Source organism: Chrysochloris asiatica, unplaced genomic scaffold (genome assembly GCF_000296735.1).
Source record: "Chrysochloris asiatica unplaced genomic scaffold, ChrAsi1.0 scaffold00046, whole genome shotgun sequence".
Classification (NCBI taxonomy): Eukaryota; Metazoa; Chordata; class Mammalia; order Afrosoricida; family Chrysochloridae; genus Chrysochloris; species Chrysochloris asiatica.
The window spans coordinates 17,386,985-17,413,540 of NW_006408564.1; the positions used below are offsets into that span (position 1 = coordinate 17,386,985).

At 39.4% G+C, this 26,556-nt stretch overlaps 1 protein-coding gene across 1 annotated transcript; it reads right to left on the reverse strand.

Moving 5' to 3' along the window:
- Window positions 1-5,393: 5,393 nt before the first annotated feature.
- Window positions 5,394-26,556, reverse strand: THOC7 (THO complex 7 homolog (Drosophila)). Its single transcript, XM_006862103.1, has 8 exons — window positions 26,442-26,556; window positions 11,554-11,671; window positions 10,048-10,175; window positions 9,683-9,769; window positions 8,028-8,085; window positions 6,922-6,988; window positions 6,755-6,824; window positions 5,394-5,461 (listed from the first exon to the last, which is right to left on the reverse strand). The coding sequence occupies exons 1-8, from the start codon at window positions 26,458-26,460 to the stop codon at window positions 5,394-5,396; spliced, it is 615 nt and encodes a 204-aa protein (XP_006862165.1). The 5' UTR covers window positions 26,461-26,556.

Sequence of the window (26,556 nt, forward strand, 5' to 3'; positions counted from 1 at the left end):
GACTTGTAGTTGCCCTGCATCAGCAAATGAAAGTCCTGAAAGCTTTGCTCCATTCACATCATTATGGCCAACTCTACTTTGAGGAAAGGAGTCCTGGTAGTGTAGTGGATTATAAACTTGGCTGCTAACCAAGAGGTCAGTAGTTCAAATCCACTAGTTGCTCCATGGCGGAAAGATTAAGGTTTCTGCTCCAGTAAAAATGTACAGCCTCGGAAACCCTATACAGGGCTGCTATGAGTCGGAACCAACTCCACAGCACACAACCATCACCTCCTACTTTGAAGAGGCAGCTCTTCCCCGGTCATATTTTGAGTGCCTTCCAACTTGAGGGGTTTATCTTCTGGCACCATATCTGACAATGTTCCACTGCTGTTAATATGGTTTTAATAGCTAATTCTTCAGAAATTGTCCACCTCCCCATCTTAGTCTTAGTCTGGTGAAACCTGTCCACCATGGATGACCCTGTTGGTATTTACAATACTAGTGGCATAGCTTCTAGCGTCATAGCAGCATACAAGTCACCACAGTAGGACAAGCTGATAGATGAGTGGTGAAGAACTATTCTAAATGCTTTAAAAATATCCACTCAGATAATTCTATGAGGTAGTTAGCAATACCGTATTTTAGGGTGGCACTGAGAGGTTTAAGAAATTTCCCCAGATAAATGGCAGAGTCAGGTTTGAAACCCAGGAAGACCTGACTCTAGAGTGCTTGTTCTTTAACTACTGCGCTAAGCACTGTACTGTCCTATATGGAGACCAGTATAATTAAAATGAAATACAATGAAAAGTTTAATTCCTCAACTGTACTAGCTACATTCCAAGTGTTCACTAACCACAAGTGGCTAGTATATCATACTGGACAGCACAGGTGTCAATAGAATTTTCTATGGAACCTAAGTGTCAGACTGCACCAATATTATTATTATTATTATTAATTTAAGGGTTTTTTTGTGGATTGAGTACAAGTTTACAGGGCACATCATCAATTTCACATTCAACAATTCATGTAACTTGTTTCATTACATTGATTATAATCCCCTCTATATACCATCAGTTAAAAGTATTTCTCTCTACCCACTTTAGCTTTTTAAAATACACACAAACAAAAAAACCCACTCAGGCATATATAATAAATTACATCTCCAAAGGGCACATTCTGCAAGTCTGCTCCTGGCCACCAGTTCTTAGTCCTTCTCTTCTTAGTTGATGAATCTAGAGTCCTCCATGCCCCCATCTCTACCTCCATCTCTGGTGCTGCTGCTTCTCTGGATAAGGTCCCACATTCTATTTGTGTGTTCCTCTCTCGAGGGTCCTAGGGTCCTCTGTTTCTGGACTGTAAGATTAACCACTCCCCTTTTTTTGTTACAAAACTTCTACCTTTACAAGTGAAACAGTCACGATTAGTCATAATAACAGTTATTCACTATTAAATCTTACGAATCTTATCCCCATCTCCTTTCACCAAAGCCATCTAGAAAAGATGATAACTATTCAGTGGGAACTCTTTCTTTCCCCCCCACACTTTTTTTTTTCTTAAATGTTGTATTGTGAATTATGTGATAGTTTACATGGGAGAACATTAATTTTACATTAATTCTATTGTATATTGTCTCATTGCCATGGTTACAATCCCCTCCATGCATCATCAGCCAACCAAAAGGTATACCCTGCAACCCTTTCCCCCCGTACCTGAGGTCTTCAGCACACAGTCACTCTCCCTCTCTGGATCCAAAGTCTCCAGCTGCTCCATCACTCCATGTCATCATCTCTGCCTCCATTTCAGGCATCACTGTTTCTCTGGGTAGGGTCCCACTCTCCGCTCTTCTCCCTTGTGGTCCCAGGGACCTCTGCTCCTCTATCTTTGCGGCTCTGTCAGGCGTCCGTGGCTGCTCTGATCCTTTCCCCGCTTGGGCCCACACAAAATGGCGGTTCCTGGAGCAGCTGAGTGTCCCGAACCAGGAAGCAATGGATTTCTTGCTTCTGCCACAAACTCCCCAGCTATAAGTCTTCCAACCTTCTAAATATTCCTTTAACTGTGGTTCAGAGTACTCGGAGCATCCCCTGAGCCTTCTTGGTCCTGTATTCTGTGTTGTTCCTGGCAAAGCTCGTCACTGCACTTCCACCCAATCCGCCATCATAGGATGCAAATAGCACCAATGTAAAAAGAGGAGTACTGGTGTGGCACTGTGGGTTAAGGTCGGCAGTTCAAGCTAACCAGCTGCTTCTTGGAAACCCTATACACGGTCGCTGTGAGTCAGAGTTGACTCAACAGCACTTAACAACAGTGTAAAAAACAAAATAAAACAAAAACTATGGACTTTCAGCTTTCTTTTGGAAAATAAGATTTGAAAATACTAGTCCCACAATTCCCTGTGACAACAGCAGGATCTGTGCAGATTGAAGAAAGCCTGCAGTGTTCTCTTACCGTCACATGGGCCCCAAGTGACCCTGCCTGGTCCTTCTGGGCATTTGACTATATAATAGTTGTTTTCTACAAATACATAAATGTGTAATTACCAAGTGTGGTAAGTACTTAGTAGGAAAATGTACTGGGTTGTAAAAGAGGGGAAAAAAAGGGGGTTGTATTCAGGGTGGGTTAGGGAAGGCTCTGCTGGTGACATTTGAGCCGCAGCAAGCTGGCAGGGCAAAGTGGTGGCTCAGTGGATTCCCTTTGTTAACTCCTTCAGGGAAAAGGTAGGACCCAGATGTCAGCCAGCATCCTACTTCGTGTAGGTCTCAGACTAGTCTTATTGCTAAGTATTAAACACACGGGGAAAGAAAAATGAACCCACTGATAATAAAAAGGGTATGTTGGCCAAAAGCCAGGGCCTAGGAATGATTTCCAATAGCAACAGTAGTAGGACAGGTACTTGAAACCAACAAGCCAGTGACTATGAGGAAAGTATCAGGGATGGTATGAAAAGAACCCAGAGCTTTCTTTTTATGTTTGTAGACTTGTTTGCCATGAAAATAAGGAAACTTGCAGAACAGAGACCAAATGAACGGCGGGATCCAGTAATAATGAGCTTTCTGGGGCACTGGTCCACAGCAGCCCCACTCTCTCACTGTGCTCAGCAGCTTGCAGCAGTAATTTCTCCTTCTTCTTCTTACGAATGACCTGCTTTTTTCCTGACGCTGTATATTCTTTCAGACCCAGACAATCTCATTTCTCTGCATCCTATAGATTTCTTCAAAGAGAGCTGGGGCACAAAGGAGATACATGGGGCGTGGAGAATAATATGAATACCATCCCATCTCCAACACAATGTTGTTATGTGGCAAATGTTCACTTTATAAGAGAATGTCCCAAGGGTGAGAATTCTTAATTTAAGTGCCGTCACAGAAATAATGTGGGTGCTTTCTAATCTGATGTTCTTGCATTTTTATGATAGGCTCCATATTCATCCAAAAAGAGACCATACTTTCTGGCCCTTAAAAAAAAGAAACGTAGCATGGAAAACATGCTCCGAAAATCGGATTTGACAGTAGGAACGCTTCAAATGCAGGTAATGGACAAAAGCTTTTACTTTTCTCTCTCAAAGGCACTGGAGGGGCAGCTTTAAGTGAATGCACAGTCCTGCTAGACAGCATGGATGTGGGTAAAATTAATGTTTAGCATTAGGAACCACTGCTAGTGGGTGGGCATTCTGAGAGTGGCTAAATGATTGCTAAGGGCATCTAGGATGATGCTGTGTACCTAATAAATATAAAATCAGTTCAATTAAAATGAAGGCAAGTCTGTAGGCTTTTCTTTTGAGAAGAAATGAGATCACCACTACCACTGGGTGGTAAATGTATGTTTTCAAGCTCTGTTTACTATGACTTGAATTAGAATAAAACTTTGGGATTCGCAGAACATCCACCAATTCCTGAACTCATCTCTCAAGAAAAGACAACCCTCCCTTCAGTTTTGGCAAGGCTTTCTAACACATGGCTTCATTGCTTTCTATCTGTCACAGGTGGATGACCTCATAGAAACAATGACTGATAAATCCATGAAATTGTTGACCCAAAGACACGCTGAGCTTCAGCAGTGTGAGTTTCTCGGAGATGAAATTCTTCAGTCTTCTAAGCAGTTCCAGCGGATATCCAAGAGAACCATGAGGAAGTATAAACTGAGGAATATGTGTTTCCCCTGTACCTGCTGCTGTTTCTGATGGTGTTCCTGACTCTGTACACATTCATTTTGTTAGGGTTCTAAGCACTTGGTATGTAAACCGGAAGACATACTGCTAGCGAATTAAGCAGCTAAGAGTAGAATTTTTTAGTGTATTCTGCTTAAAAAGTTCTTTAAAAAGATCCTTTTTCAAACGCTGACTTGTAATTATAAGTCAATGTAAGTAAAATTTAGCTTTTGGCTTTATAATTCTTACTAATAATGAAAAATAGAAACATTTATCAGGGCAAAACAATTCCATAAAGAAATATCTCCTATGATTTTTCCAGATGAAATTGAGGAAGCAATTAAAGGTATTATGACACTCCTAATATGACTACTACTGCGCTAATTTTAAACTTTCATTTTGAAAAATAAATATTCTACTTATTAAAATTATAAAAATGTATTATGGTATGACTCATGTAAAGTGACATGTTTCTGAACTAGTACATGGAACTTAACAAGTATTAAATGTGTAATTTAATACTTTAAAAACTAAGTGATTCAGACTTAGCTTAATTTTTAAGATCATGAAGTCTTGTATGCAAAACAATCTTAAAAGGCTATTTACCTCAAACAGCTCTTCACTTTATCAGTAAATATGTTTTAGTTGAAAATGGCTGCTGAAGAACAATACAGAGAAAACTTAACAAAACATTTAACAATTATGTTTCTCAAGCCATAGGAGAGAAATAAACAAAGCAAAACAAATCGATTAATAGAGCATCTTATCTCCTATCAGTGGTCCTTAATATCTTCCCAGAATAATGTGCATCTACCACAGCATTTTACACACAACTGCACAAGTTCACAGTCCTCCGGAAGCCTGTTCATGGGCTCCATTTTCAAAAGTGGCAACAATCTCTGGAAATGGACTTATTTCTTCTTGTAAATTCCAGAAACATGACCTTTTCATAATCTTCAACTAATTTTGTGCATAATCATTGTTACTTGTTAAAAACTACCTAGAAAATTAATGTCCACAACTAGACCCTGTTTGAGAACCCTTTATTCATAATTTTTGCACTGCTGCTTCCAAATTTTTAAGGGTGAAAATGAAAAGGAATTTTAATAAAACCACATATATACGGAAGTTATTTTCTTTTGTATGAAGAAATACAAATAAAATGAGCACTAATTACAAAACCAAAGTATTTCATGGCAGACATTTTAAATATATCAAAAGCACTAAGATCATATAGCTAGTTTAATATTTTTGATAATTAGCTTGTCTATGGCTTAGAATCTGTTTCCATGCTTGCTTCTTGAGCTTCTTCTACCTCCGAGAGCTTTTCATCATCTGAAATTGAGAAAGAAACATAAAACTTTAGTCAATTTTGCTTAAGTTATGTGCTTAGTGAATACATGAAAACATTTTTATCCTTTATTAGACAACTCATTTAAATCAAAGAAGGCAAAATAACAACTGGCTTGTACAAGCATTTTGCCTGAGTTGTGCTGTTTTGGTTGTTGTTGATTTCACACACACAAAAACCATGGATGTTATGGTTTCCTTGGAAACAGTCCTAAGATTGTTGTTGCTAACTGCCTGTGAGTCACAGTGACCCTGAGGCTGTAGATCATTGCAGGAGGAAAAAGTCTCACCAGTTAGGCCTGCAGAGCAGCTGCTGGGCTCTAACTGGTGACTCTGTGCTTCGCAGTCCAGTGTTTATCCCACAGTGCCACTGTGTTCCCCAACAAGGAAGCTGGCTGTTGTTAAGTGCTGTCGAGTCGGTTCTGACTCACAGTGACCCTGTATAGGGTTTCTGAGGAGCAACTTGTGAGGCTAAATCGCTGACCTTACAGTTGTAACCACCTTTGTAGTCCAGTACGTTAACCCGCCGTGCCACAGCAGCCAGGAAATTAGGTAATACAAAACTTTCTACATGGCTACAGTCAATAAACAGAGCAAGTCTTCTTCAGTTGTCTATAACACCAACCATTTGCAATGTGTGCAAATACTCTTATGCACTGATTACTACAATCATCTGTGTTAGTCCTAAAGCTTAACTTTACAGCAAGGAACTATAATCAAACCTGAAAAGTTTCAAACCTATGCTCACTGAATTTTCTCAATTTAAACAACTGTTTGCATATTTAAATATTGCTGAAGTATGATCAAGTCAGTTCCGACTCATAGATATCCTGTATAGGGTTTCCAAGGAGCAGCTGGTGGGTTTGAACTATCAAACTTGCAATACAGTACTTATCCAAAAGCGCCATACCAGAACACCCATTTCAGAATTAAATGACTACAAATTAAGGCTTTTCTGTATACATTCAGAAAGATGAACCATGTGAGTACCTTCTAATATCAACCATCTATACTCCTGTTTGGAGTCCTGGTGTGGCGCTGTGGGCTAATGCATCAGACTCCAAAGTCGTTTGAACGGCAAGGTCGGTGGTTCAAGCTCACCAGCTGCTCCTTGGAAACCCTATACAGGGTCGCTATGGGTCAAAACCGACTTGACGGCACTTAACAACAATGACATACTCCTATTCAGACACTGAAGGCATACGATTGAGTTGTACATTCCTAAAAGGCATGTCCTTGTATTATTTAAGAATTTATTTTGAGAGAATTTTTACTTACTTTCCAGTGTTTGCTGAAGTTCATGGATGGTACTAAGAAGAACATGGAATTGTTTCCGTCTCAATTCCAGCTGTGTTAAAAGAAAAATATGAATGCAAATTGATATAAATTGATACACCATTTTATATCATATATAATCATAAAAGTTAACAAACATATGTAAATACCTTATCTTCAACACTTTCTTTAATATGTGAAAGATGCTCTAATTCTTTCCCTAGAGCCTCTAGTTCCCTGTGGGGGGAGGGGAAAAAAAGTGATTTATTTTGCTAACTAGGGGAGCAGAATTCACAATTAGTATCTAACTTTCAGATTACTAAATATGAGGGAACTTCAGAAAGTTCATGGAAAAATTCCATTATCTTCTAATTCCATTTTCTCACACACTTTTTGAAGTTCCTTCACAGTGCTTTAAAAATGTAAAAAGGAGTTATGATGTGTTTATAAAGTTGAAGATTTCTTTTTAATTTCTAATATGAGCTTATTTTCATTAAAATTGTATGTTTAGGTAATTTTTCAAATTATAAGAAAAAACAGATGAAATAACGAACACCAAGAACTGATAACTTTCAACAAACTGTCAAGTATCCTTCAGGCCTTTTTTCAGTGAAAGACGTAAAGCACTGCTGTTAACTTGTTTTTGTTGTTAAGTGCCGTGAAGCACTTAATGATCCATAGCAACCCTGTATAGGGTTTCCGAGGAGCTTCTGGTGAGCTTGAACCGCCAACCTTGCAGTTCAAATGGTTTTGCAGTCTGGCACATTAACCTATAGCACAACACCAGAGCTGTTAACTTAGAAATGATTTAAATTCATATGTCTTCTTTTTTACTAATTAAGTTTTCCAGATCCATGTTAAAAAGCATGTATCTAATTTATTCTTTTTATCTGCTATTTAGCATTTGATCATATGAACAGACAATATTCATTTTCCTACTGATGTGTATTACATGTATTTATTATACACCAATAGGTAGTAAGGAGTCCTGGTGTGGTGCTGTAGGATAAGCACTGGACTGCAAGGTCATTTTGCATTGCAAGGTTGGTGGTTCAAATTCACTAGCCACTCCTCAGAAACCCTATTTAAGGTTTGCTATGAGTTGGAATCGACTCAATGACACTTAACAATAACAACAACATAGGTAGTTAAGTAGAAAGAAAAAACAAAACATCTAATCAAGCAATATTAGAATATGCAATATTGAAGATATGACTGTTCCTTGAAAATTTCAGTACAAAGATTACTTCATTTCAAAGTTAAGTGCTAAACTTACTTTAATGTCTCATGCCTGTCTGGATGATGCTGAATTACTTTTGCTAAAGCATCGTATTCTGAAAGACATAAAAATGTTTACCAAACTAAGGTATTTGACCTTGAATTCAGTAACATCATATATCTTCATCATTTGACTAGTACATAAAGATGTGAAAATATTGAAGGATGATGAGTATTTCCAATTTCACTTGATTCAATGCTCACTACAATAATACATGACATCAGAAAACATTTCAAAGAGGGCTTTTAGTTCCCACTCTTGGTTCTCCATTTAAATATCCCTGGGCAGAATATAGGTCTTAAGCATAAGTAAGGAAGTGAACTTAAGTCATTACTGATCAGCTAGCAGACTGAATGAAAAGGATCCGATTCACTATGTGCCTAGAGAAAGATGATCAGTGAGGTAAATAAATCCTACCATTAGTTTCAGATCTAGGCAAATGCAAATTGCACTTCTCCTCATTTTAAGGTATAGATTTCAGAAACATTGGACATTGCTTACTTAAAATTAAGGAACCTCCATGATTAAGTCATAAATCTGCTCTTAACATTTCTTAGGAAATGATGAATGGTGGTTAGTAGTCTCCTTGACAAAAAAGAAAAACTGTGAAAGATTTTAAATGATCTTATAATTAACATTAATTATTAAGTATGTTGGGTATCTTGCTGTATATTAGCTACTGAAAACACATGTGTTTGATATTAATTCAAAAAACCAACTTTTAAAAACAGGAAATAAAATTTTCATCTTAATTAGCTCATTAAAAAGCATAAGGTTCATTGTTTTGGAACTCAAAATAATTTAATAAAGGGTAATTCTCTTAATAAAAACAATTTTGGATTACAAAATAATACATGCTTAATGTAAAAAAAGACAAAAAGAACCTAAACCATTAAGGTTAACAACCCTAAAATAACTATTAATATATTGTATTTGCTTCACATTTTTCATGTAAATTATGATTGTGGTCAGACATGATTTTTATCTTTTTTTTTCTTTCAGTTTACATTATATGGTGAGCAATGGCCTATGCCACTAAAAATGAAAATTTACTTTGGAGTGTATAAGGACATACCCTAATTTAAAAATGGAAAATATGAGAATAAAAGTAAACTTTGATCTTTCTTTTGTAAGATATTTAGGTAGTTTGTAAGTGTTTGCTTACTTTGCACCTAATAAAAACTCTATGGGTTTAAATTCTTTTCTTTTTTTGAAAGGGATTTTACTTAAAAAAAGAAATAACAATAATAATTCCTTGTCACTGGATTGCACATATAGAAATTACTGAATTGCTATATTTATTAATAACAGAAATAAAATAAATGATAAAAGATAAAATTCCTAAATCTAGAGTTGCTGTGTAAACCACCTTTGTCAACTACATTATTCAAAGGAATCTGAAAACAGTAAAAAAAATAATACTTATATACTTAACAAATTAGATTAACAATAAAATTCAGCAAAAACTGTTCCTTAGCATAGCTGTCTTTCTGCTCCATTTTAAAAAATAGTATAATTTTAAAGAATTAAGTTTGACTTCTAATTATTTTTTACATTTCAGGTTGATTCTAGCTAAAGATTTTACGTCATATTAAAAACTGTACAAAAATACTAGTCAGTAAAAAGCACACTAAATCCCTCAAAACCCTTACCTTGCCGATTTTTCCGTATTCGTTTTGCTTGAAGAATTTGCTTTTTGCACTCAGCAATTTTTTCATGTGCTCCAGCGATGCTACATTCTATGTGAAAAGTGTTTTTTAGTTATAATAACATATATAATATCTGTCCATTTTCAATCTCAAAATGTGTTTTTTAAATTGAAGTTCCATTGCTAACAAATATATAACAAATCATATATTGGAATATATTTTTAGAGTTAACATTTCCTGTATTCTTTGTATTCATATTATTGTAAAAAAAAAAAAAAATGGTAACAGTTACTGTTTCCTTTACACCACAAAAAATAAAACCATAGATAGGAACAAATTCAAACATTAAGAGCTTTAATTTGTTTTACCTATGTCTTTGTAAATGTGTTCATAGTTTTCCATTTCTCTGAGATTCATATCATACACCAGCAAGGTTTTGCCCATTGAAGATTCACATTGTGACAGTGTACTCAGCATCCGTTGGTACTGACTGTATCTAATAAAAAGGAGAGAAAAGCACAATAAAGAGGTGTGTAGATTGCCAACACTGAATTGTAATATAGGAAAAGACTGGCTGATTAACTTAAAACAAGTTCTGAGCGAATGATTTGCCTTATTTAAAATAATTTAGACTATTTCTCCATTACATACTTTCTTTTTCCAAATGTGGTTCGTTTGAATTTATAAACTGGTTTAGTCATAAATGTAAAAATGGAACTGTTGTTCTTATCAATATTGTTGTTGTTGTGTGCCACTGAGTCAATTCCAACTCACAGTGACCCTGTATAGGGTTCTAACAGAGACTGGTAGGTTTGAATTGCTGACCCTGTGGTTACCAATCCAGTGCTTATCCTACAGCGACACACCAGGGCTTGCTTATCAAGATAGGTTTAATTTCAACAGCTACTTATTTGAATTTTGATTAAAATACTTCTTAAAAATATTTTAGTTACAATGTATTACATCTTCAAATTTCTGTTTTTACATTTTTTTACTCTACACAGTTATTTGTTATTGTTCAGTGCCATCAAGGTGGTTCTGACCTGTAAAGACCCTGTCTATGGTTTCTGAGGAGTGGTTGGTAAGTTTAAATGTTGACCTTGAGGTTAGCAATCCAGTGCTGATCCTACAGCGCCGTACCATGGCTACCACAAGGTCAACAGTTCAAACCCACCGGTTGCTCTTCAGAAACCCTATACAGGGTTGGAACCAACTCAGCAGCATTTAACAACAACATACAAGAGCCCTGGTGGTGCTATGGGTTAAGTGTACGACTGCAATCGTCAGTTTAAACTCACTAGTCACTCAGTCGGAGTAAGATGAGGCTGCCCTACTACCCTAAGGATTTAGTTTTACATAGGGTCACCATGACTCAAAAGTGGCTTGATGTCAGTGGGTTTGGTCTGGGTTTGCTTTGGTGGTGTAGTGGTTTAAACACTGGGCTGCAAAGTTAGTGGTTCAAACCCATCAGCGGTTTCTCAGGAGGAAGATGAGACTGTTTGCTCCAGTAAAGATTTATAGAAGCCCTAAGGAGCACTTCTCCTCTCTCCTGTAGTATCTCTCCTGTTCATCGGAATCAACTTGATGGCAGTGAGTTAGACAGTTATTTATCCATGTAGAAAGCTAATTCAAATGAGAAATTTTTTTAGGTTAAAAAAATTAAGAATACATATTTAACCTTGGAGTAGTTTTTTGTTAGCTAATTAATATTCAACTTAGTTACTTTCCTCTGAAGATTAAAAAAAAAAAAAAAAAGGCTAGAAAACTATTGTACATTTAGAATGAATGAAAATTTGCAATAGTAAGAGAACCTTGATCTATGTTCTAAAATCTTATCAGGACATTGGTATAGAAACAATAGTGAAATGACATACCCCTCTTCCTGGGATCCTGAGTTGCACCATTTAATGAAGCTCTTCACTAGTAGGTTAATTCTTCGATCATCTCCCGCGCCATCCCCATCAATGAGCAGACGCTTCCTTATGACTTCATCTGCAGGAAGAAAGAGGACTGGGCATTAAAATGACCATCCCACTATTGTCACTTTCAGGGACAAGAAAACTGTGTGCCAGGTACTACTCTCTAGGGGAACAGAGCAGTGAGGAGAGAACACAACACCCCTGCCCTCACAGAGCTGGGGTTCTACTGGCTTGCTGAGTGGGAATAATTTTTAATAACCCAGTGATTTTTGCAGGACTTTGTTGAAAAACCTTTTCAGAAGGAAGAGAAATTCTGATTGTTCATGTCTCTGGCTACTGTGAAGGAAACACTGATAAAAAGAATAGCGAGAAAGGAAGACTGAAAAAAAAAACAGTGGCAGACTAGGGAGTAAGAATGGAAGGGTGGTCAGGGAAAAAGGACTGGGTTTGAAAAATGAAATGTAACAGAGTTATCACATTTGTAGCACTTGAAGATTTTTTTTGTTGTTTAAATCTGGTCTTTTTTGCCCTGTTGCAGTGTGCTGTTGAGTTGGTTCCAATTCACAGTGATGGTGTATAGGGTTTCTGAGGCTGTAAATTTTTATTGGAACAGAAAGTCCCATCTTTCTCCTGCTGAGTACCTGGGGGACTTGAACTGCCAACCCTGTGATCAACAACCCAATGTGTAACTCACTATGCTACCTAAGGGGGGGGGGGAGGAACATAAGAAAGGAATGGAAAATGCACTGAGGTAGATGTAAAAGGACGTTGTTTCCAAGAACACCCACTTGACCTAGCTTCAATGGTGGGATGATCAGAGCTCTACTAGAAGAAAGAAGAGGAATAAAACAAGTACTCTGATACAATTTGACGAACTTGACCTACAACTATGGATGCAGTAGCTCAAAAGAGAGAACAAATCTTTACAGCGGGGATCATTCTCACTCCCTCGATACACAGGGTAAACAGGGATAGGCAACTTGGACATTGGCTACCCAAAATGGGGGTGCTACAAAGGCAAGAAGTGACTGGCTTACAAGCTTTCAAGAGGGACCCTAGATCCAGAGGACACGGAGTAAGGTAGAATCTCCACTAAGTATCCAATCTGCCTGGGCGGGACTGATGAAAGCACTCGTGTGGTACAATAGTGAATAATTACTATCAGGACTAACTGTGAGGGTTGGAAATTAAAGGTAGGCATTTTGTAGCAGAAGGAGGGGAGTGGTTGACTTTGCAGTCCAGGAGCGGAGGGCCCTGGGACCATCAAGAGAGAAGAGTGGAGTGCAGGACCCTACCCAGAGAAACAGCGATGCCAGAGATGGAGACAGAGACAATGACATGGAAAGATTGAACGCCTGGGAACTCTAGACCCAGAGAGGGAGAGGGGCTGTGTGCTGATGACCAGAGGGCAGGCTAGTGGGGGTTTACCATTTGGTTGGTTGATGATGCATAGAAGGGATTGTAACCAAGGCAATGTAACAATATACAATAGGATGAACGTAAAGCTAATGTTCTCCCATGTAAACGATCACATAATTCACAATAAATGATGTTAAAAAAAAAAAAAAAGGCATAGTTCACAACATCCTTTGTAGTACAGAGATTGTAAACCTAAACACTCATCAGTAAAGGATAGCTAAATTGTGAAGTATTTAAATAATGCAGTAACATGCAGCCAAAAGATTAATGCGGATGTATATACTGATACAAAAAAAAATCTCCATAAAATATGCTAAGTAAAAGAAAAACAAAGCAGGTGCAGAGAAGTGCAGACAGTATGTTGCCATATGTGCAGAAATATGCAATAACACGTATGTGTTTGTATAATTAGAGGATACACAAGACATTGATAATAGTGACTGTTTCTGGTGAAAGGGACTACAGACACAGGGAAGAATAAGATAGACTTTTCCTGTCTACCATTTGTAGAGGTTTTGTTGTTGTTGGCTTTTCACCATGTGTCTACATTATTTATTTATTTTTCAAAATAAATTTTAAAGTGAGACTCATTCCTGGAGAGGCTGCATGGTGAATCAACATCAAAATCTTGAAACAATAGTTCCTGTGTGTAGGCAGAAATATTTTTGAGCGCAGGTGTAGCGGAGATATATGGAAGGCAGATGACTGCAGTTTTAAAATACATTTTGTGACAACATCAGATAAACATTTTTAGAACTGGGTTTGCTTCTCAGAGTCATGGCTCCGACAGGTGGCTCAAGTACCAGATTCACCAGGTCTTTCCATTTTACATTTTAAGATACAATTCAATGTTTTCAGTTTTGAACCACCAACAATGAATGGTGCTTGAAGAGATGGAGACAAAGAGATAATTTCCAAAGAGATTAAAATGTAGAAATGGAATAGATTTTTTTTATACTATATAAATGTTTTTTAACTTTATTAAAAGAAAACATGCAGCGGGTGACACAATCTGCTGGCATTGGTACTCCTCAACTTTCCTTTGTTTGTCTTATTTCTGCCCTTCTGGTGTGGCAGTGTAGGATCAGCACTGGACTGTGAACCTCAAGGTTGGTGGTTCAAACCCACTATCTGCTTCTTGGAAATCCTGTACAGGGTCACTATGAAGTGGAATTGACACAATGGCACTTAACAAGAAAAAGCCCCTAAGGGATCCTCTCTTCCTCCTCACCAGATGCCTGTGCCTCTGACTTTATTGTTAAGAACTGCAGATTTCCAGTGTAAATGCATTCACAGGAAAAGTAGGGAAATGGGAATGACTGTCCTGTCCGAGAGGGAAGCTACTGACAGAACAAGACTTTTCAAGAGATTCTTAAAATCTGGTAGCTAACTACAAACATAAAATACATATTTGTAGTCATTCTTGCTGCACACTTAAGATTTGTGCACTTTTACTTATGTATGCAATTTTTAAATTACAAAAGTTTGGACAAATGTTTAAAATACTTTACAGGCCCAAGAAATCAAACCCATAGGCCAGGCTTCTGTTCCCTCCATAAGAAAAAGGTTCATGAGGTTGTCCTATGTCTTATTCATCTTGGTTTCCTCCCCAGTGTCTCACATTATGTCATAGCGTTTCAGATGCTCAATATATATTTTAAATTGGCCTGCATGGGATCATCTGCCCTCTAAATAGTTTTGTCTCAATAAAATACTAACAAGGACTAACAGGCAAAATCTTATTTTCATGTTCACAGCAGGAATTCTCTACTTGTACAAAGGACAAGACAATCTGATCAATGAGCAAGGTACTGACGATATGAAATGTAGATCCAAGATCTTTCACTTCTGATGGAGAAGTAAGACACCAGTGCTTTGTCAAGGCCAACATTGATCAATGGCTGGGAATAGACACATAGGAAAAGGATTAAGGGAACTCGCTTTGGCTAGGGGTTATCACAGGGAGGCCATTAAAAGGGAGTTGGCCCTTTTGATAACTTAAAAAGCAACAGTCAAAAAAAGGCAAAGGGTATCTTAACAATATCTATCAAAATGTCAAATTAACTGTCAAACTAATCCTACAGATATACTTGTAAATATGCAATATGATAGATGTCAGTTTATTCACTGAACATTGAAATGACAAACGATAGGAAACAACCCAAACGTCCATCAGCAGAGAACTCACCAAATAAATGTGACTACAGGAATATGATGAAATGCTATGGTGCTATTAAAAAAAAAACAGAATGAGGAAGTGTTCATGGACTGATAAAGAGAGCTCACCTGAGAGGATAAAAGAGCAAGATGAAGAACAGTTATCTATAGGGAAATTTGTAACATTATTTTTAGTACCAGCTGCCACTGAATTAATTTCAACTCAGAAGATCTATGTGTATCTGAGTAGAATGATGCTTCATCGAGTTTTCAATGGGTAATTCTTACAAAGCAGACCATCAGGCCTTTTCTTCTGAAGTGACTCTGGGTAGACTCAAATCTCCAACCTTTCAGTTAGCAGCCTAGCACATTAACAGTCTGCACTACCCAGGGACTCCATATCGTAACCATACTAGTACTCAACCTCTGTTAAGTGTTGTACATAAAAAAGAAAGCTGAGGTTCCATACCTGCTCTGCATGCCAAACAGGAAGAAAGCTGTGAGCTACAGCACCAGCCTCATATATAATGATAAATTATGTATCTATACATACATAATACACACACACACACGTTGTTGTTGTTGTTAAGTGCCGTCAAGTCAGTTCTGACCCATAGCGACCCTGCATAGGGTTTTCAAGGAGCAGCTGGTGAGTGTGAACTGCCAACCTTGCAGGTCAAATGGCTTTGCAGTCTGGCCATTAACCCACTGCACCACACAAAGACTCACTCACTCTCTCACTCTATTTATCTCTATCTGGCACATTAACCCACAGCGCCACACCAGGACTCCATAAATATATATATGTATGTATATTGCGTTGATGTGCTAAATGAAAGGTCAGTAGTTTGAATCTACCAGTTGCTCCACAGGAGAAAAATTCTGCTCTGCAAAGATTTATAGCCCTGGAAACCCTACACAAGGCTTACTATAATTCAGAACAGACTCGAAGCCACACCACCACCACCACAACCACCATCCCATATATATTTATGAACATTGTTGTTGTTTAGTGCCTTCGAGTTGGTCCTGACTCATAGCAACCCTGTACAGGGATTCTGAGGGTGAATTTGAATAACTGATCTAGCAGTTCAAACTCACTCATCTTGGGGTCCAGTGCTTATTATACAGTGCCACACAGTATATATACATATACATATATATGTATGTGTGTATGTATACATATGAATGTATAAACATAAAAACTGGGCAGTAGGTTTAGGGGATAAATATATATGTATGAGCTCTGGTAGTATAGTGGTTACAAATCGGGCTGCGAACCTTAAGGTCAGCAGTTCAAAACCACCAGCTGTTCCGCAGGAGAAAGATGAGGCTTTCTGCTTCCGTAAAGATTTACAGCCTCGGAAACCCTGTAAAGGGTCACTATGAGTCGGTTCCGACTCCACGGCATATAACCAACCTATATATATATTGAACCCACCCACCACTCCCACACATGTATATATATATATATGCATTTATCTGTATTTATGTGTGACACTGGGACTGTAAGATAAGCAATGTGTAAAGCAAACCACAAGATCTATGGTTTGAGCCCACTAGCTGCTCCATGGCAGAAAGATGAGGTTGTCTGCTTCTGCAAGGATTTACACCTCAGAAACTCTATACAGGGTCCCTATGAGTTGGAAGAAACTCAATGACACATAATGACAACACACACACACGTATAAATTTTGTTTTTCCTTTCAAAATATCTCACATTCTATGCCTAAATGAAGTGTTACACACCAAAAACATAAAAACAGAATTGGTTTAACAGCCGATTAGAACAACATCCTAGAATGTATGATTTCCTTGTTATATGTTGTACTATAATTGCATACACAAAATGTTTGACATTCAAAACCACTTTAAATCTGTTATAGTACATGTATACTGAAAAGTTTTCCCCTCAAAGTTAGGCTATGTTTTAGACCTATTCCTGTCTTGTAAGAAGAACTACAAAATTAAGACGAGACATATAGTCATTTCAAGAAGTTAAATTGTAGCGCTCCATTTTCTAAAACTGAGAGGCTGGAATAAACGATTACCTTGACTAGCCCAACTCTAATTTCCAGGCCTCACAGTCAGATGACAGGAGCTCTAGTGGCATGGTTAAAAACACTTGACTGCTAACCAAAAGATCAGTGACTTTTTTTTCCTGGGAGAGAGATGTGGCAATCTGCTTCCATAAAGCCTGGAAATGGTAACTGGCAGTTCTACTTTGTCTTACTGGGTCCTTGGAGTCCCAATTGACTTGATGACAATGGGTTTGGTTGGTCAGATGACACAGTCAATATTGCTACTTTAGCATCAAAAGGGGATCTTTTATAAACTCAAACTGTTGAAGTTCAGTGCTGTCGATTCAGCTCTGACTCACAGAGACTTGTATAGGGCTTCGGAGTCTGTAAATCTTTACAGGAACAGAAAGCCTTTATCTTTCTGTGTGGGAGTGGTGGGTGGGCTCAAACTGCTGAGCTGTGGTCAGAAGTCCAGTGCTTATCACATAGAGCCACAGCACCCCAAGCTCAGAAATAACATTCAGAAAAATATCTGGAGATCTGCTTCCTTAAAGATTACAGTTTAGAAAACCCTATGGAGCAGTTCTAGGAGTCCTGCTATGGCGCTGTGGGTCAATGCACCAGGCTGCAAAGTCATTTAAACTACAAGGTTGGTAGTTCAAGCTCACCAGCGGCTCCTTGGAAGCCCTACAGAGGGTTGCAACTGACTCAACGGCAATTAACAACAACATGGTCAGTTCTAATCTGGTTCTATGAGTTCACGAGTCAGAATTACTAGAAGGCACCAACAACATTCCTTGCAAAACCCATAATTGTTATTCTCCTACAAAAGCCATTAAAACCTTGATTGCAAAACAACTTTCAAAACATCTTGGAGCAAATATTCAAAAAAGGAAAGAGGAAAACTACTTGGAAGATAGTGGTGAATCAATTACAAAACCTTTAGCTGTCTTCACAAGTTTCCTTAGAACAGGTCAAAGCTAGACGACCAGTGACAATAGCCTCACTGTTCTGTAACTCTGCATGCAGCCAAGTGACCTGTCAAATATGCTGCCCCAAACTGTTAGATCTCACAGCACCTTTGAGAGATGGCTGACTCTCCCTTCATTTTGAGGTCAGCAGTTCAAAACTACCAGCTGCTCCCTGGGAGAAAGATGAGGCCTTCTGCTACTGTTTAAAAGTTTACAGCCTCAAGGACCCTGTGAATGGGAACCAAGTCAAAGGCACACAAGCATCACCACCATCAACCTGTGGCACTGGACTGCTAACAAGACTGGTTCAAACCCACCAGCTGCTCCTTGGAAACCCTATACAGGGTCACTGTGAGTCCAAACTGACTTGATGGCACTTAACAACAACAATCCTAGGAAAAGAGGCCCGGTATGGCACTGTAGGATAAGCACCAGCCTGCTAACAACAAGGCTTACAGTTCAAACTCACCAGCCATTCTCAGAAATCCTATACAAGATTACTAAGAGTCAAAACCAACTTGACGGCAAACAACATCAACAACAATCCTTGGAACAAGGGGCCCACGTGGCACAGTGGGTAAAGCATTGGGCTGCTAACCTCAAGGTTCAAACCTACCATCCACTCTACAAAAGAAAGATGAGGCTGACTATTCCCATAAAGATTTACAGACATGAAATCCTAAGTAGTAGTTCTACTCTTTCCTATAGGATCTCTGTGAGTTGGAAATGACTTGGTGGCAGTGAGTATATTTTGGTTTTAATCCTGGGAAATGACTTGCTGGCAATGGGTTGGGAATCTTGGACTTGAGTAGTCCTGGTGGACCAACAGTTAAGTGCTCAGTTGCTAATCAAAAGTTGAGCAGTCTGTTTTCATAAAAATTACACATTGGAAATCCTATGGGACAGTTACACTCTGTCTTATGTTGTTGGTTCAAGTGCTGTCGAGTTGGTTCAGAGTCATAGGAATCCTGTATAGGGTTTCCAAGGAGTGGCTGGTGAGCGTGACCCACCGACCTTGAAGTTCGAAGTGACCCTACATCCAGTGCATTAACTGTCAGCACCACATTTCTTATGGGCTCACTAGAAGTTGGGATCAACTTAAAGGCAACTAAGGTTTGGTTGTTTCTATTTGTTTTTAATCCTGTGATCCACTAACGAGGATTAGCATTTCCTTTCTAAAGCAGTTTAGCAAGGATTTCAGTGTGCCTGGAAACCCACAGCTAACTTGTTCTTAGTGTTCCTAAACGCTCTGGCTCTAAACTGAAAAACACACAGGGAGGATAGCAATTTGAGACAGGATTATAACAAAAAACAACTGGTGAATGGGGCAATTTGGCAGTTAATATAAAAAAATTTGAAACATAAACCTTTTGATGTCTTCTAGAAATTATTCCCACAGTGTGCAATGTCATCTGTACAAACATCTCCAATGTACCACGATTTTTAAGAGTGAAAAAAAATTGGAAATAAAGTAAATATTTATTAGGGAATTAGTTAAAAATAATGAGGTAGATATGAATTAGAAAGAGCTCCAAGATATATCATTAATTGTACGAATATAATCCACAAGAGTGTATAAAGGCGTGTGTAAATCTTACAAGGACATCCACTAGCATAGTAGGTAATAGATACACAGTGATTGAAATACTCTAAGTATTGTTCTAAGGGCTTCTTACATATAAACACACTGCAGCCTCACAGTAACCCTATAAAGCAGATATAATTATCCGTCTTACCAATGAAGGAGCTCTGGTAGCGTAGTGGTTACGAATCGGGCTGCGAACCTTAAGGTCAGCGGTTCGAAACTACCAGCCGTTCCGCGGGAGAAAGATGAGGCTTTCTACTCCCGTAAGGATTTACACCCTCGGAAACCCTGTACAGGGTCGCTATGGGTCGGAACCGACTCAACGGCACTTAACAACAACAACAACCAATGAAGGAAGAGAATGCAATTAGTCACAAATTAAACAGCATAGGAAATAAGAAGCAGTGCTTACACTCAAACCAAGCATTGTGGTTCCAGAGATGGCTGGCCTCTTTACCTCTTACAGGCATTTTAAAATCAATCTGGAAAGGTGTACACAGATACATGGAGTTCACAGTGATTACCCAATCTGAGAGGACACAAGTACACACACTTCATAGTGATTAGCCCTGGGAAGAGGGATTAGTAGCGAAAGGTGAGAAGCAAGTGGTTTTCACTTTTCATTTTGTACATTCCATCTTGAGTATTATGATTTTTTTTTTTTTCTAAATGATGAGTTTATTGGTCAATTGGAGGGTAATACAGATTATATAATCTGTATTAACACTTCTCATCAATGTTAATTAATTAATATGCATGTTAACAAGAAAAAAGAAAACGGGTTGGACTCCATCTATTCAAATCAAGAAGAGGGCAGACCAAGGTCCTATAAAAACTATGTACAGATTCCTGTTGGATTTATCTCTGGATTTATCCTGTTGGATTTAACATCTGCTCATGTTAAAAGGAATTAGGCATATGTCATTTTGTTAGATTCCTTATGGTAAAAAAATACCCGGCCCCTCCTTTCAAGAAGCTTAAAATCTTAAGAATAAATTTTTTAAGGCCAACAATATTAAGAAGATACATGAATGGTAAACAGAGACGCTATAAATCAACTCATGGGAACTGTATTTTTGTTGTTTTGGGGTTTTGTTTGTTTGTTTGTTTTGCTTAGTATTGGTAACCATACATCACTTTTCTCTCTTGAACTCCACAAAGTGTCCTGCTTTCGACAATCAATTAAATGGTCACCCACGTTCAAAGTCCTTTGCATGTATTATCTCACTTCAACCTTGGCACAACTCTTTGAAGTGGGCACTATTATTATCTTCCTTTTACAGATGAGTAGTGTTACTTCTGCATTCATAAGAAAATATACACAATTATATTATAAGAAAACTCATACATTATTCAAAGACATTAAAAAACCAGTATCTCAAGTTTTAATAGGCACCTATCTATGCATTACACTTTTCTAGTTAAAAACAAACCAAAACTCTCAAAACCAAGAAACTAACTAGTAAATGGACTGTAGAGCCACATCACTCCCCCCTCCCTCATTTTCTTCCGTCTGTTGCTTTGACATATCAAAGTTTCTATCTAACGTTCTCTACTCTGCAAAGTGCTTCTGAATTATTTCTATCAGGGTACTAACACTGGTTAACACACTTTATACTAACACACACAACATGCAAACTATTAACACAGTTTAAATTAACAGTGGCAGCAACTAAACTGTTTTAAGTAAACCAAAATGGTAGGGTGGCAACAGGGGGGGAAAAAAGAATAGCTTTGCCACTAAATAACTGTGTGACCATAAATCACTTAATTGCCCAGAGCTTCCATTCTTCTTCTGTACAATCATAATGTTGATAACACTTCCTGTAATTCATCTACTTCTTCCCTTTGAGGCAAGCAGCTCTTCACCTTAACCTTATACTGGCTGCAGGAAAAAGAGCTTCTTCTCCAAGAGCCCCCAGTCCATGATGATCACATGAGGGCACAGTGCCTTGCCAGGAAATGCAAATTCATATGAAGGCATTGGTCCTCTTCTAAGATCCAGAGACAAGCACTGGTGCTTTTCCAAGAACTTTTCAGGACCATGGTTGTGATCGAAAGGGCAACACTTACCTAGGGACAAGGTTTAGAGAAGTTGGGAAGGAGGATAGAACGGAAATAGGACCCACAGGGAGGAAGTGGGATAACTCTTGTTACATGCAGGGGATTACAATCCTTGAGATGAAACAAAGTATGTGATTTGTTGGTTATGAAACTGATGATCTGATCTGTAAATCTTCTTCACTCAATTCACAATAAAAAGTTTCCCAAAAAAATCCTCCCATTTTCAAGTGCCCACAGAATGCAGCCCAGCCTCCTTCCCATGGTTTGCAAGTCTCTTCATGAATTTCTGGTGTGTTTCTCTGATAGCCTTTTGTATCAGACTCCTCCTGGCTCTCCTGCAGCCAACCTTAGTGGCCTTCTCTACCTTCCTACAGGGTACCCAGCACCAGTTGGTGCCTCTATCTGGACTACCTCTCTAGCCTTTTCTTCTACCTCAGTTCTCACCTCAAATGTTAATTTTCAGACAGGTTGTGCCAGATATCATACTGTTTTTACTTAATTTATTATTAGCATCCCTTTTCTACTATTCTGTCATAATTCTATTCCATTCTTTCCGTAATGTTCTCAGAAATTATCTTGCTTGTTTGATTATATGTTATTGCTTCTCTCCCATCAAAAGGGTTATTGCTGTAACCCTGTATCTTGCATTGTGCCTAGAGAGTATACAACAGATACTTGTTTCCTGATCACACATACTACTGCTTGATTTTTAGCAAAAGCTCAAATGAGGTAAACCATGTTATAGAAGACTGTCTAAAGAAGATATGGTTCATCTTTTCCTTTATAGTCACTGGGTTAAGTTAGGACACTAGTTACCCACCTGAAACCACACAATCTACTGCCTTGAGTGTGCCTTTCTGAGTTGTGATTTAGCCTTCTTTCATTTATAACACAGACATGCTAAGAAACAGTCCAGTCTATGGCTCTCAGTGCTGAAAGAGGATTAAAGAAATGACACTAGCTTCTTTATGGGCCTGCAAAGAAAAACTTTTTCTCCAGTGTTTAAATCAGAAACAACACAATAACTAAAATATGTGTCCTAGATATCTAATGTTGCTTTTTCTCATGAACATTGGATAACAGGAAAAAATGGACCAGATCCTGCCTGCCTCATGGCATAGGGTGGTAAGAGAAGCAAGAGTCACTTTGATTTTTTTAAATTAATGTACCACACTTTCCACCTCTGACATTGAGAATCAACCTCATGTCTGGCTTCCTCTTGCTTTTCCTAGTCTCAACAATAGCAATGTTCTTTTTGGCCTGTTTTATTATCTACTGACATTCATTTTATATTTTCTCCTTATGATGAGGGGCATGAAATTTTTCTGGAATAGGCCTATTTATAAGTAAATTAGGTATTGTGGACTAACGCAGCAATATGCACTAAGTAATATGGTGAAGAGCAAAGATGTTAGCTTGAGAACTAAGATGAGCCTGACTCAAGAGATGGTATTTTCAATAACCTCATATGCATGTGAAAGCTGGGCAGTGAATAAGGAAGGAAGACTGTAGAAGAATTGATGCCTTTGAGTTATGGTATTGAAGAATATTCAAAGTGCCATGGGCTGCCAAAAGACCCAATAGATCTGTTTTGGAAGAAGTGCAGCCACAGGGCTCCTTGGAGGCTAAGATGGCCAAACATCATCTCTGGAGAAGGATATCATGTTTGGTAAGGTGGAGGGTCAGAGAAAAAGAGGAAGACCCCCAACAAGATGAAATGGCCAACTGGCAGCATCGATGGACTCAAGCGTGGCAACAAGAGTGAGGTTGGCCCAGGATTGGGCAGTGTTTCGTTTTGATGTACATAAATTTGCTATGAGACTGACTCGATGGCACCTAACAGCAACAATATGGTGAACAGATGAGAAATCCATTGGCTCTGGGAAAGAGAAGTCTTCTTGTTGTTTAGTGCCGTTGAGTTGTTCTCAACTCATAATAACCCTGTGTAGGGTTTTCAAGGAGTTGCTTGTGTGTTTGAACTGCCTACCTTATGGTGAGCAGTCTAGTACTTATCCTACAATGCCACACCAGGACTCAGGAGAGATATTTGAGGTGGACCTTTAAGAATAAGTGGGATCTTGTCCAATTTTTAACCAAGCAGTAGAAGGTACACATGGGGAACAACCACTAGGAAGGTGTGCTCACCAGGGAATTGTCAATCATTTAAAATCAGAAGGACAATATTTATTTAAGGACAAAGTTGAGATGGGATGGGAAGGTGGGTAGGATAACTGTTGTTGCACGGAAGGGCTTACAAACATTAAGATGAAATAAAGCTTATGCTTTTTTTAATGTAAAATTTTTGATCTTATCTGTCAACCTTCACTCAATTCACAACGATAAATTAATCTGCCCAAGGTCAGACAGCTTATAAGAGGCAGAGTGGGGATTCTTGCTGCCTCTAAGGATATGCACAGTAGTTGGCTGCCCTCAGTATATTTACTAGAACTCTTCTGCCCTCCCCATCTTCTGAAAAAAACTAAGTTTTCTTTGAAGTTCTTTATTTCAAAAGAGAGATGGCCCACAGTTCAAGCCAGGAGTCTGAGGTCATCTCAACTCTTCCCCTTCACATTCACTCAATCACTGATGTCCTGACAGTTTACCTCATAAAAGGTCTCCCACCTATCTAGTCTCTGCTTTCTTTTGATGACCATCTTGGCTAGAGTGCCCATAGGGGAGACAATACTCGGCCTATTGCACTAATAGCTGAGAATAGAATGTATAATGGTGAACAGGAGGAATTCTGGAGCCATGCTGTTTTTTAACTAAGTTTCATACTCACCACATTTGTCACCCTGCGTAAGTTATTTAATCTTTTTGCATTCTAGTTTAATTTGTAAAGTGGAGATAATAATTAGAGGCCTGCTTGACCAAGGGTATGTTGTTGTTGTTATGTGCCGTGGAATCGATTCCAACTCATAGCGACCCTGTACAAGGTTTTGGAAGCTATAAATCTTTACGGGAACAGAAAGCCTCATCTTTCTCCTGCAGAACAGCTGGTAGTTTCGAACTGCTGACTGAGGTTAGCAACCCGATTCGTAACCACTACGCTACCAGAGGGTATACATACTATGTAAATGCTAGACAATGGGGACGTCTCACTTTCCTTTTCTGTCATCATTTTTCATACAGTATTTTTGTTTTTAATGCAAAACTGATTACACCATTCCAACGTTAAAACTTGAAATGGCTTCCTATTGCCCTTTTAAATATCTGGCTCATAACTTTCTCACATCTAGTCACTGTTGGTCACCTTTGAGTTCTTCCAAACACTTTGGGACTTTTGCACCAGTGGTTCCTCACCTGGAACACCAGTCCTTCAATTACATCCATTTATCCTTCCAAAAAAGGTTCCCTGGTGGCAGTGTGAGTTAAGTGTTGGGTTGCTCTCTTTGTTATATGCCCTAACAGCTCTCAACCTTGTGGTAACATTTACCACTCTTAAAACTAATGTATTCAATGTGTCTTTTCCACCTGACTATAATCTTAAAGGGAGAAAGGTCTTGCCTGTTGATTCTGGGCCGTAATACCAAAATGTAGCCCAGATAGGATAAACTGGTACTGATTCAATGAAACTGGAAAGAAGCAAAGTTGAAATTCCTATGAAATTTCTGGGCCTTTCATAGCTTTTCACTCTCATCACTCCTTACTACATCCAAAAATTTGGGCCAACAACTTTCCACTGACCTCTACAGTTACTGGTCATCCTTTCCTTCAACAGGCACATTGACCCCAGGTCTCCTCTTACCAGATGTCAAAGACCTCCAAAGACCTCTTCCCCCTAAACTAGTTACCCATTGTACTTAGCTGCTCTTACCCAAAGTGCCACACAATGTCTGCCCTCAATTTCTAGACCAACCCCTGGACTCTCCTTTACGTTGACCACCTTCCTAAACTGCCTTCTTGAAAGGTCCATACACCCAGAGTCTGCCTCCCAACCTCTCCCCATTCTAAGCAACAGACAAGCCGGCCCATACAATACGACACAAACCAATCTTTTATTGGCCCCATCCCAACACTAGTCCCTTGCCTTTCAGAGTGCCTACGAGGCACACTCCCAGATACCCCAGGAACATTTTCACCTTTTAGATAATATCTCCAGCTGCCCATCCTCACTGTCAGTTCCGGATCTCACTGTGATCCAGGTCCTCTCCATCGTCTGGGGGCACCTTCCCAGATTGCCCGGAGGACCCCTCTACGGACCACCCCTGTCCCCTGACACGCCTAGCACTCCCATCCCCTCCCTGAGAGCCTACCCGATTCCTGAGCTCCCACCCCCGTGCGGCCCTCCACATTCTCTCCTGCCCACTCTGCGGCCCTCCCGCACGAGCTCTCTCATCATCGCGCGGAGCCCACACCTGCTCGGGCACTGCATGTGCTGCCTGCCGCCCCAGCCCCCCACGTGGGCGCCCGGCCCCCGAGCAACCTCCCACACCTCCCCATACCCCACGCGGCCTCTGGGAGAGTCGGCCAGGGAGGCCCAAGGGCTCCAGGGAAGCGGCCGGAAGCCAGGGGCTCCGAGGGATCTGACCAGGAAGGCCGAGGGGACTCCGGAGACGGCCCGGGGTCTCGTGGGAGGCAGAGGGGCTCGGGAAGTCGGCCGGGGTGGTGGCGAACGGGCCTCACCGTCAGTCACGGCTCCCATGGCGTGCGCGGCGGCGGCGGCGGCGGCGCAAGCTGAGGCGGCGGTTGGCGGCGGCGGAGGTCAAACTCCCACAATGCAGCCGGGTAAACAGCCATG

What these genes read in the sequence shown, in the direction of transcription:
- THOC7 (XM_006862103.1), bottom strand. An exon ending in TCAGGATCCCAGGAAGAGGG is followed by an intron (nt 10,176 to 11,553) that starts GTATGTCATTTC and finishes CCTTTTTATTAG; the next exon opens with ATACAGTCAGTACCAACGGA. An exon ending in ACACATTTACAAAGACATAG is followed by an intron (nt 9,770 to 10,047) that starts GTAAAACAAATT and finishes CTTTTCACATAG; the next exon opens with AATGTAGCATCGCTGGAGCA.